The sequence below is a fragment of the Natrix helvetica genome (assembly GCF_964273705.1).
Source record: "Natrix helvetica genome assembly, chromosome: 2".
Classification (NCBI taxonomy): domain Eukaryota; kingdom Metazoa; phylum Chordata; class Lepidosauria; order Squamata; family Natricidae; genus Natrix; species Natrix helvetica.
The window spans coordinates 239,357,439-239,370,025 of NC_138552.1; the positions used below are offsets into that span (position 1 = coordinate 239,357,439).

At 36.3% G+C, this 12,587-nt stretch overlaps 1 protein-coding gene across 3 annotated transcripts in view; it reads right to left on the bottom strand.

Annotated features, from left to right (window-relative positions):
* DNAH14 (dynein axonemal heavy chain 14) overlaps positions 1-12,587 on the bottom strand; it is a 231,631-nt gene that overhangs the window by 49,780 nt on the left and 169,264 nt on the right. For all 3 annotated transcript variants that reach the window (XM_081942264.1, XM_081942265.1, XM_081942263.1), the window contains 4 exons: positions 8,197-8,318; positions 6,168-6,412; positions 4,153-4,571; positions 3,850-4,045 (listed from right to left, as the gene is read on the bottom strand). In XM_081942264.1, coding sequence (XP_081798390.1) covers positions 3,850-4,045; positions 4,153-4,571; positions 6,168-6,412; positions 8,197-8,318 — 982 coding nt within the window. The remainder of the gene's footprint in view (positions 1-3,849; positions 4,046-4,152; positions 4,572-6,167; positions 6,413-8,196; positions 8,319-12,587) is intronic.

Consider the following 12,587-nt stretch of genomic DNA (forward strand, 5'->3'; position numbering starts at 1 on the left):
TGGACTACTGTAACGCTCTCTACATGGGGCTCCCCTTGAGGTGCGCCCGGAGACTGCAGTTGGTCCAGAATGCAGCCGCGCGGGTTATTATGGGGAGATCGAGATTCTCCCATATAACACCTATCCTGCGCGAGCTGCACTGGCTTCCTGTGGCCTACCGGGTGCGCTTCAAGGTACTGGTTACCATCTTCAAAGCGCTCCATGGCACAGGGCCTAGTTACCTGCGGGATCGCGTCCTGCCCCATACATCCCTGCGACCCACTCGCTCACACAGGGAGGGGCTACTCCGGGTGCCGTCCTCTAGAGAGTGCCTGGGGACGGTGCCCAGGAGTAGGGCCTTCTCTGTGGTGGGCCCTACCCTTTGGAATGACCTCCCCCCAGACATCCGGACAACAACCGATCTTCGCTCCTTCCGTATGAAGCTGAAGACCTACCTGTTTTGTCAAGCCGGCCTGGCATAACGTTACTATCTTGCCACCCCAGGTCATTTTACAATGGGAAATTTTGTTTTTAATATTTTTGGGGTTTTAAACTTTGTAAGTATGCTTATTTATGGACTTATTTTTACCTCCTCTGCACGATTTTATGGTGCTATCTTGATTATTGCTCTGTACGTCGCCCCGAGTCCCTGTGGGGAGAGGGGGCGACTAATAAGTTCAATAAAATAAATAAATAATAATAATACTTTGTAGTGTGTTCTTCATGCACAATTGAGTTACAGTGGGGCAAAAAAGTATTTAGTCAGCGACCAATTGTGCAAGTTCTCCCACTTAAAAAGATGAGAGAGGCCTGTAATTGGCATCATAGGTAGACCTCAACCATGAGAGACAAAATGTAAAAAAAACCCCAAACTATCACATTGGCTGATTTGGAAATAATTTATTTGTAAATTATGGTGGAAAATAAGTATTTGGTCAATATCAAAAGTTCATCTCAATATTTCGTTATATATCCTTTGTTGGCAATGACAGAGGTCAAACGTTTTCTGTAAGTCTTCACAAGGTTGGCACACACTGTTGCTGGTATGTTGGCCCATTCCTCCATGCAGATCTCCTCTAGAGCAGTGATGTTTTGGGGCTGTCGCTGGGCAACACGGACTTTCAACTCCCTCCAAAGGTTTTCTATGGGGTTGAGATCTGGAGACTGGCTAGGCCACTCCAGGACCTTGAAATGCTTCTTACGAAGCCACTCCTTCGTTGCCCGGGCGGTATGTTTGGAATCATTGTCATGTTGAAAGACCCAGCCACGTTTCATCTTCAATGCCCTTGCTGATGGAAGGAGGTTTGCACTCAAAATCTCATGATACATGGCCCCATTCATTCTGTCCTGTACACGGATCAGGCGTCCTGGTCCCTTTGCAGAGAAACAGCCCCAAAGCATGATGTTGCCACTCCCATGCTTCACAGTAGGTATGGTGTTCTTTGGATGCAACTCAGCATTCTCTCTCCTCCAAACACGACGAGTTGTGTTTCTACCAAACAGTTCTATTTTAGTTTCATCTGATCATATGACATTCTCCCAATCCTCTTCTGGATCATCCAAATGCTCTCTAGCAAACTTCAGATGGGCCTGGACATAGACTGGCTTAAGCAGGGGGACACGTCTGGCACTGCAGGATCTGAGTCCCTGGCGGCGTAGTGTGTTACTGATGGTAGCCTTTGTTACATTGGTCCCAGCTCTCTGCAGGTCATTCACTAGGTCCCCCCGTGTGATCCTGGGATTTTTGCTCACCGTTCTTGGGATCATTTTGACCCCACGGGGTGAGATCTTGCGTGCAGCCCCAGATCAAGGGAGATTATCAGTGGTCTTGTATGTCTTCCATTTTCTAATTATTGCTCCCACAGTTGATTTGTTCACACCAAGCTGCTTGCCTATTGCAGATTCAGTCTTCCCAGCCTGGTGCAGGTCTACAATTTTGTTTCTGGTGTCCTTTGACAGCTCTTTGGTCTTCACCATAGTGGAGTTTGGAGTGTGACTGTTTGAGGTTGTGGACAGGTGTCTTTTATACTGATAACAAGTTCAAACAGTTGCCATTGATACAGGTAATGAGTGCAGGACAGAGGAGCCTCCTAAAGAAGAAGGTACAGGTCTGTGAAAGCCAGAAATCTTGCTTTTTTGTAGGTGACCAAATACTTATTTTCCACCATAATTTACAAATAAATTCTTTCCAAATCAGCCAATGTGATTGTTTGGTCTTTTTTTAATATTTTGTCTCATATAGTTGAGGTCTACCTATGATGCCAATTACAGGCCTCTCTCATCTTTTTAAGTGGGAGAACTTGCACAATTAGTAGTTGACTAAATACTTTTTTGCCCCACTGTATATCAAGATAACCCAGAAAACGGGATGCTAATTGTGACAATAGCAGACAGTGTTGCATATCTTTACCAAGGCTAAAAGCTAAAGAGTTGAGCAAAGCAATTTTGCTCATGGATTCAAGATACCAATCTGTATAAAATCCTACAAAGGATGACCATTACAAGGCATACTCTACTGGATCAAAGGAACTTCAGAACTGTAGGTGATTCTTGGCACCATAACAAACTTGACAAGGAGATTAGAAGCTAAATTCTATGAAGAATGACTCTAAGAATTTCATAACTTTAGTCTTAGAAGAGATTATTGAGATATGATATGATAGCACTCCTCAAATATCAGAAAGATGTCAGATGGAAAAAGATCAAGATAGTTTTTCTCTGATTCCAAAAGAAAGAACCAGGAATAATGGATTTAAGTTACTGGAAGACAGATTTCAGTTGAATATTAGAATAAATATTAGAAAAAACTTCCTAAAAATAAGAACAACCCTACAGCAGAACAATTTACCAAGAGAATCATTTTCCCTGTACCCTTCATCAATGTGTTCAAGCAAAGATTAGATACTCACCTGTCTGATATGCTTCGGTTAAGTTCCCATAGTTGTCAAATAGGAAAAAATAATTTGGATTCTAGCACCCAACAGGTGCTTGGTGAGTCTTGAAAGCCTGTGTGGCTTTCTAAAGCTACGATTCTGTAATTCTAATACAGAACAAATCAAATATCTGCTTGGGAATAGATAGCAGGTACTTCTGCTGTCTCCACTGTTAAAATAGATAAGGAAATAATAAAGCAACTGAAGGAAAACAACATAATTAAGGCTAAGAGAAAAGGAATTTATACAAGTTCCTGTTGTTTGATGGCATGGGTTTGGCTAGAAGAGCTAAATAAGCAAATATCTACTTATGTTTTGGAAGAAACATCTGTAGGAATAGATATCTGATCTGAGAAATGTTAGGAAAAGAGAGGGGAAAAATAAACGTTTGTTATTCATTTAATTGTTCCATTTTCTCTTATCTTAAGTCACGTGACATAGTCAGGTAGTTCACAACTTACAATATTTCATTTAGTGACTGTTCAAAGTTATAACAGCACTGAAAAAAGTGACTTATCACCATTTTCACACTTACAAAACACACACATACGCACACATGCACAATAGATACACAAATCCTTATACTTAGAAAATTATACCATTAATCAATGCCCATAACATTAGAAAAAAACAAACAAAGCTTTGATTAATTTTTCATTAATTTTTCTCAGCATTCATGTTTCATTATTTTGACAATTTTCAACCCAATTAATAATAGTTCACAAAAATTTCAGGGACAGCATTATAAAATTTAAAAGTAATTGCTTAGCTCAATTGAAATATGGTATGTTGATTACTTATAGTTTTCTATGATCAATTCTTACTATCATTTTACATGTACATTATATATTTATTCAAGGATGATGAAATCCATTCCTGAGACACACTATTATCTTTACACATTTCTTTACTGAAAATATAAATATTTTTTGTTTACCAGCACAGTCAGAGATTGATGGTTGCTTAATGTTTGCTATCATGCTAGAGTACAGGAAGAAATTCCACTCATTCTCTGATATAAATCCAAGCTTATTTGTGAATACATTTTCACCACAATTATTTTTCATGATTGCTGTGCACAGTAGGAAAGCAAAGCATAGCTTATTTTTATTGAATAAAGCTGAAGAAACTGTCTGCAAAATAAAAAATACATATAACACATTTACATTGCCACATTTGCCAAATACATATGCAAGTCCTATTAGCCAAAAATAATTTATGTATTATAATATTTAAGTACCTTGTAGACATGATATGTTAGTGTCTCAATTATATCACTAATATGCATTTTGAAGTGATCTATCTCAGTTTCACTTTCCGTTAAGGTTTCTTCGCTTTGTATCTTATATTCACTTATTTTTGTACTTGAAAGATCATCACTGAGAGAACTTTCCCTTTTCTTCACATTAACTATAGAGTCTACAAAGATCTTATGAAACCAGTTCAGTGAAAACTGATAGACATGGTTGATGTGTATAAGATCTGATATTACAAAGTAGAGCACAGCACCACGAGTTGCTATAGGAATATACGTTTTACGCAATCCTTCTATGGTGACTTCTGTTGCTGCTGAATCTGCTACATGCTGAAAAATCTCTGATGAGGTAATTTTTGTTTGCTGCAAATTTTCAATGAGATCTTGGTCATCTAAAAGGTGCCCTGTAAAAAAGTGTAATTGAATTGTAGAATAGAATAAATTAAATAATTATATTTTCTAAATTAAATATTCACTTTACAAACCAGAAAGCAGTATAACAAGGAGATCTTGTTAGCAAAGTTATGGAACTAGTAAAATATAGTTTTATGTGACATTACTAGAACTATATAGCTTTTTTGGATCTGAAAAGGTGCAGGGGAAAAATGAAACCTTGCTGCAGTTGTTGGAACTATTTTTAAAAGGCTGCACCTTTTCCTGGGCTCACATTATACCTGCCTGGTCCCAGAGAAACACATATTTTTACTTATGGAGGTGCCTGTTGTTGGAGGGGACTATGACCAACAAGTATTATTTGGAGTTCCATGGAAAATATGAACAGTGTCAGAACTGCATGTTTCATTTCATGTTTGGAAGAGATATGTAATATAAGTCATATTTAACGGGACACCCTTAAGTGTAAGATAATGAGAACTATCCCTGTGTATATTTTTAAATACAAGATTCCAGTTCATTCTATCTGTATCTTTTTCTATAAGTATACTAGTTATACTGTATCAAGGTATATAATAAATTCAAACCATCTTCTTGGACTGTATTTCAGACTTCCATGATTGTGTTAGTATAGCCATATAATAAAGTAGAATTAGTTCTCTTGGTCATGTTTTATTTCTTGCCTACCTGGGAAGACTGGCATCAGTCTGAAAGTACAGATCCTTTGTCATCGCCTTTACAGTCCAAGAAGTTAGAGAGGATCTCTTCTGAATCTATTGCTTTACACATGCCCCTGCTGTGGGCTATGTCCTTCCTTATCTGAATGTACTCTAAGCAGCAACTCTTTGTCCTGTCTCTCAAGGTCTTTCCCACATACCATTACATGTGGTCATGCCACACCAGCCCCTCATGTGCCCTGTTGCATCGTCCCAAACCCTGCAGCAGCCCTCGTAAGACATGCCATACTCATGCAATGCCAGTCCCTTGTGCACCCTTCTGGACCCTGGGATTTTGCTTGTTGGACGTCTGCAGGAAATTGTGAGGAAGTCCTTGCTTAATGACCTGTGGTTATTTATTTATTTATTCAATTTCTATGCCACTCATCTCATTGATAAAGCAACTATAGTGACCCTTGCTTAACGAAATTCAGGTTTGCCATCCCTAAATGATGTAGTTACATGACATCATGCTTTACAACTGCATTGCTTAGCCATGGAAATTCCAGTCCCACTTACCAATGTTAACTCATTATTATTTGTATAACAGAAACTGTAGAGAGTTATAGGAAGGCATTTGGGGATAATCATAATATTGCAATGAAAATGACTGTAAGAAGGTGTCCTTCAATTATAATTATTATGATGCAGAATTATGTTAGTATTAGTTGAAGAACATGTGAGTTGGGAATTATTAGCTTTTATGTTTCTACTATCCAAATGAAATTTTGCACAATATTTTAATTTTTTGAGTTTCACCTGTATATGCATTTGTACACAGATAAAGAAACTTTAAAAAATGTTTTTTGGACTTTGAATTCTATTTAATAACATTTTATACTTTCTGCAAAATGATATAAAATATACAAAGTTTTTCAAAATTTTATTTACCAGTTGTTTTTTGCAAAAGTTGAAGTGATCTTTGTTCATATTCACGTAGTGCTATCAGATCAATTGATATGCTTTCCATCAACTCGCAGTACTGTTTTTCAAGTTCAGGTTTTTCCTTATTTACAACTGCAGATAAAAGCTGATTTTGCAAACCATGGAATGTTAAAATGAAGTTTATCATTGTAACAATATTGCATGTTGCTGGCAGAAAATGAGGATTGGGTTTCTGCGTTGTCAGGTATAATCTGAAATAATCACAAGTATTTATAAAGGTTTTTCATATAAAATACCAATCTATAAAGCTTTCATAAAACTTTTTCATATAAAATACCAATCTATGTCATAATCTTTAATTGTAACTCATATCCATTAGGAAAAAATCCTCTGCACAAGATTTTTTGAATATATAAAATGGAAAAACTATGACTAAGTGTAAAGAAGTCTAAATTAAAGTATCTCTAATATAAATTTATATAATAATAGGAACTTCTAACAAGGTAAAAATAATGATCTAATAATATTTTTCTTACATTGCATCTGCAATCTGCTTTTTTCTCAGTCATAGCAATTATTTTACACATTCTTGGATGGAATAATTAGGCTGTGTTTTGAATAATATTTTTTCAGGCACTTTCCTACTTGGCTGCTTCTTTTTATTCTGTACATTTTGTATGTCTCAGTCTCCTCATGTTTAGTTTCTAGCACCATTATCATTCTGACAGTGAGAACAATTAATCAGTGGAACAGCTTGCCTCCAGAAATTGTGAATGCCCCAACACTGGAAGTCTTTAAGAAGATGTTGGATAGCTATTTGTCTGAAACGGTATAGGGTTTCCTGCCCAGGTAGGGGGTTGGACTAGAAGACCTCCAAGGTCCCTTCCAACTCTACTATTGTATTGTATTGTATTGTATTCTGCCTCACTGATTAATTATTGACTAATGAGATATTCATATGCCCTGTTATAAAATAGGACAGGATTAAAGCATTTACTTTTGAGAATATGGGATGTGGAAATAGTTTCCACTCTTTCTCTAACTTCTTCTCCATTGGAAGAAGAATAGAGGACAAATGAATTGTGGGATGCAAAGAAAGGGCAGGTTTCTTTTTCACCCTGCTATTTTTGGACAGACTAAAAATCTTTCAATTTTAGAGGATAAAAGGAACACACACATATGATAAACCTATGTCTTGCCTTAAGTTTAATTGTAAAGAAAAATACCCCTTTTGTATTTTTATATTATGCAATATAAAAGGGAAAGGCAAGCACTAGGTCCAAATATTCCAGGTAAGTATGCTCAGATGATCTAATGATCTTCATCAACTGATACTTAGTTCTAACACAGCAGTATGAATCTTACTAGAGAAGTAATCTATGAGTGGCCACTGAAGTAGCTATTAGGATATCTGAAGAGAAAAGTGCTTTGGAATGTACAGGAGTGCTCACACAGTATTGTTAACCCCTTCAAATAGCTGCATTTTTCCCAGATTCATTTTCTTCTGCAACATAATCACATAAATAATAATAAAATGCATAATCACGGGAAAATATGCATTAGGTATAAAGAGCTACTGACTGATGCTATGCATGCATGCACATATGCTCTGAAGCACCTTTTCTCCTAGAATCCAAGGTGCTAGATAGTTTTAGTAGCTCTGTTGCTTGTGAACTGCACTGGATTTTATAGTGCATAACTCACTATGGGTTTCTGTGGTGTATATGGTTTTATATACTTTGATACTGTTTTAAAAATAATTTTAATCTAGCAGTAGACAATTTTCAAATAATAACATTCCGCAAAACAGCAGTAAAATCTGGTCAAGGCATTTCTGGTCATAATAGTGCAAATATTAGTGCAGTAATATAGTTTTTACTTAGTGGCCATTATATTCCCTTATTGGGAATTTGCTTGCAAATAATCCACATGAATAAACTCCAACAAATGTTTAAATATATCCCATGACTTGGAAATATTTAGAAGTCTTTTTCTTTCTTTCAAGGTACAAATTTCAACTTATACAAGCAATTACCGAAAGTCTGAATTGTACTGAATTTCAGAATCTGCTATTCTAATGAATTCTTGTCCTCCTTTTTTGTAGATCTCCTTGCTTAAGATTGATTTTATATTTGAATCCAATGTTTCAGGACAATCCTAAAAAACACAAGACTGTAGTCAATATTACATACAGTAAGTAACTTTCCTGATCTTTGAAAAAGGCATTTCCTACGGTAATTAAGATACTCTATACTTTGCTCTTTTTTGATGAAGAAATTGCTTCCAGTGAGGAACACTAATGTATTGCTACGGCTTAACAATGCACAAAACGTTATAAATTGATCACAGTATAAGAAGCATGAATGAACAAGAATTCCTATTTTATTTCTCACTTCGTCTTTCTCATGCAATTCTTCAATGATGTCTATATGCATGTCGGTATATTTTCAAACCAGCCTCCTTAGCTTTTGCCAGCTACATAGAACATGTGTATTTTGGGGCCACATTTTCAAACATGAGAATGAGAGTGACTTGCCTAAAATCACTCTGCTGGGTTTTTGTACCTAAGGAGGACTAGAACTTGAAAATAAAAGTTGAAAACAGGACCAGAACTAAAATCTAATTCTCCATTTCGAGTCTAACCTCTTAACCACTAGCCAGATTAGTTCTCAATGCCTTTAGCTGAAAACTAGAAATGTTTTTATTATTCAACTATTACATTGATAGGGAAGTGATGTCAATGATAAATTAATTTTCTGATTTGATAACTTGTCTTGCATTATTAGAGTTGGAGTGTTTTATTTGATTATCCAAATAATAACTAAAAGATATCAGGCTTTCACTTAAAACCACATTATATAGAACCATGAAGTTAATTTCCAATACGAGGAGAAGAAGAACCAAGACTGTCCATACTACATCATAGCAAAAAGCTAGATGCAGTCTCTCCTAACCATCCTGTTTGCAATGAGTGTTCTAAAATCCAAGATTTTATTCAAGCAGGTAAAATAGAAACAATTTAGTGAGATCAACATTTAAATTTTTAATTTGAATTCTGTGATTTAATTTTCTTGCTTCCCCTTTTCCTAGGAGAAGTAGCTCTTAACTTAATTTTTCCCCGAGGCATTCCTTAAGGGTGAAATTGCTTTGTTCCACAACTATCCCCTGTACTTTAGGATTTGAACAAGGTATGTTCTTCACGCTTTTCTATTTTCATAGTGCTCGACTGAAGGAAAAGTTTCTTAGAGAAGTCCCCAACTGAATAGACTAAGATATGTCAGGAAATTCAGGCGAATTGCTGAAAATTTATCCTATGTTTAAAAAATCAATCTGTACTAAGGATCCCTCATTCAGAGGTAGGACTTGATTTTCCAAATCTGGGCTTTATCATCATGCTTGCATATTGTCAAATATTAAATACTGAAAGCCAACAGTTGATGTTAATTTTCTGATTTGGACAACTTTGGAATATACATTTATAGCACCTTTAATAGGATGGACAATATTAAGATCTGAATATAATAGAGCTCTAATATCTCCTAAATATTCATAGCAATTAAAAAGCCATGGAATTTAATATATAAAAAAAGAGATTTAATACTTTTCCCCATGCTAAATTGAGTTTATGGAGAAATCCAACATTAAAAATTGGGGGAAAGATGGTTTGGAAAAATTGGATGAAAGTGGGGACATTGATTTTGGATCAATTTATCTTTATTGTTATTGTACTTAAATACAACAAAATTGGTTGATGAGGATGAATTTTTAACATATACTGTACTAAGAGACAAATATCATCTATCAATATAACTCATTGGCAATATTTATAGTTACAACATTTGCTAACATTGTTTGCATTGCTTCTGAGACACCCAGGTTGCTAGAAAAACTGGTTAAATCTTTTAAAACTAAAAAAAACTATGATTAGTTCCTATAAATGTTCGTTGTCAGTAAGTCAATTTAATATGCAGATGGTAAGGGATGAATGGAATAAATAATTAGAGGTTCCTATATTGCCTAAACTTCTGGTTTAGGCAATGGGGGATTGCCTTAACTTCTATACCTACAGTGTCACTGGACCTTAAACTTATACTACAATAAATAATAGTTAGAATGTATTGGACCTCATTATGTTTGTATAGAGGAGGGTTACAAGAACCTTTGCAGAGCTGTTGGGAGGATTACATGAAGCATCTGTCAGTTTTGGAATTGCTCAGAATTAAACTTTGGCCATGTGGGTCTAATCTGTGATCTTTCTTTTTTGAGGAAGATTGTTTAGTAGGTCGTCTTTCTATAACTTGAAAGACCCTTGAAAGCAACAGATTATCTGGATCCATTAGAGTCAGCTTCAGATCAGGATATCATACTGAGATACCATTGATGAGTATTCGCATTTTAGGATGAGGATAATGTATTCATCCTGACTTTCCTAAGATGCTGATGATCACGATTTTCCTTTGGGTTAGCTAGGGAGGATGGAGTAGAGATACAGTTCTTCAGCAGTTCTCTTTCTGCCAATGCCCAGTTGTTAATGGTTGGAAGAGAAAGGTCTAGCTCTAGAGTATATCATACTTAGTTGTATATTTCTATCTTATGATTCAGATGAGACCGATCCTACAACTGACCCCATCCCTTTGGGCCCCCCACCTCTGGTGATTACAGAAAATGATGTGCAAGGTCTATTTCACAGAGAAAAGCCAGGAAAACCACCAGGCCCAGACAAAATAACTCCTTCTTGCTTAAAAGATTGTGCTGATCAACTGGTCCCCATCTTCACCTACATCTTTAATAAATCACTAGAGATTGCTATGTTCCTTCTTGCTTCAAACATTCTGCTATCTTCCCAATGCTGAAGAAACTCTCCATCAAAGAACTGAAGGACTTCAGACCGGTTGCTCTTACATCCATATTTATGAAAACCTTTGAAAGGGTAGTGGTGGCCCACCTGAAAATCATCACGGATCCACTGTTAGACCCGTTGCAGTTTGCCTACCAAGCAATTAGATCGGCAGATGATGCTATTAATATTGCTCTGCCCTACAGCCTACAACATCTTGAATCTCCACAGACTTATGCAAGGGTCCTCTTTGTAGACTTCAGCTCGGCATTCAATACCATCATTCCAGATATTCTTCTAACTAAACTAAATAAGCTAGCACTGCCTGACCACACTTGTAAGTGGATCATAAGCTTTCTAACAGACAGGAAGCAGCAGATGAAGCTAGGCAAAATAACATCAGATACATGTACAATTATCACAGCCCTCCCACCCCCCGGGTGTGTGTGCTTTCTCCTCTTCTCTCTATATACTAATGACTGCATCTCAAAAGATCCCTCTATTAAAGTACTGAAGTTTGCAGATGATACAGTAGTGATTGGTCTTATTCAAGACAATGATGAATCTGCATACAGATGGGAGATTGAACAACTAGCTGTGCTGCGACCGGAACAATCTTGAACTAAGCACACTCAAAACCATAGAAATGATGGTAGACTTTAGGAAAAACTCTCCTATACTATCATCTCTGACAATACTAGACAACATAGTATCAACAGCAGATCTGAGACCTTCAAGTTTCTAGGTTCTACAATATTTCAAGACTTAAAATGGACACCTAACATCAAAAACGTCATCAAAAAAGCACAACAAAGAATGTTCTTTCTGCACCAATTCAGAAAGCTTAAGAGTTCTACAGAGGAATTATTGAGTCTGTCATTTGCACCTCTATAACTGTCTGGTTTGGCTCTGCAACCAAACAAGACAGACACAGACTTCAGAGGATAATTAGAACTGCAGAAAAAACAATTGCTGCCAACCTCCCTTCCATTGAGGTTCTGTATATTGCACAAATCAAAAAGAGAGTTGTGAAAATATCTACAGACCCCTCACATTCTGGACATAAATTGTTTCAATTTCTACCCTCAAAACGATACTATAGGGCATTGCACACCAGAACAACTACACATAAGGACAGTCCCCACCCCCGCCATTCTATCACTCTGCTAAGCAACGAATTCCCACAATATTGTCAAACTATTTAGTAAGACTGTATTCTTCTTCTCATCTTTCCTATTACCTATCTCCTTTTCTACTTATGACTATAACTTGTTGCTTGTATCTTTACGATTTATTTTGTTTATTTAGTTTCCTAGTATGATTTATATTGTTTATTTAGTATCCTATGACTATTATTAAGTGTTGCATCTTATGATTTATGATGATTTTTATGATGACTATGATAGTAATTTATCACTTATAGCTTTTATGTACACTGAGAGCTTATGCATTGAAAACAAATTCGTTGTGTGTTCAATCAAACTTGACCAATAAAGAATTCTATTCTATTCTATTCTATTCTATTCTATTCTAATTCTATTCTATTCACTTTCAGGAAAGCAGTGAAGACCTAGCTTTCACTCTGTTGA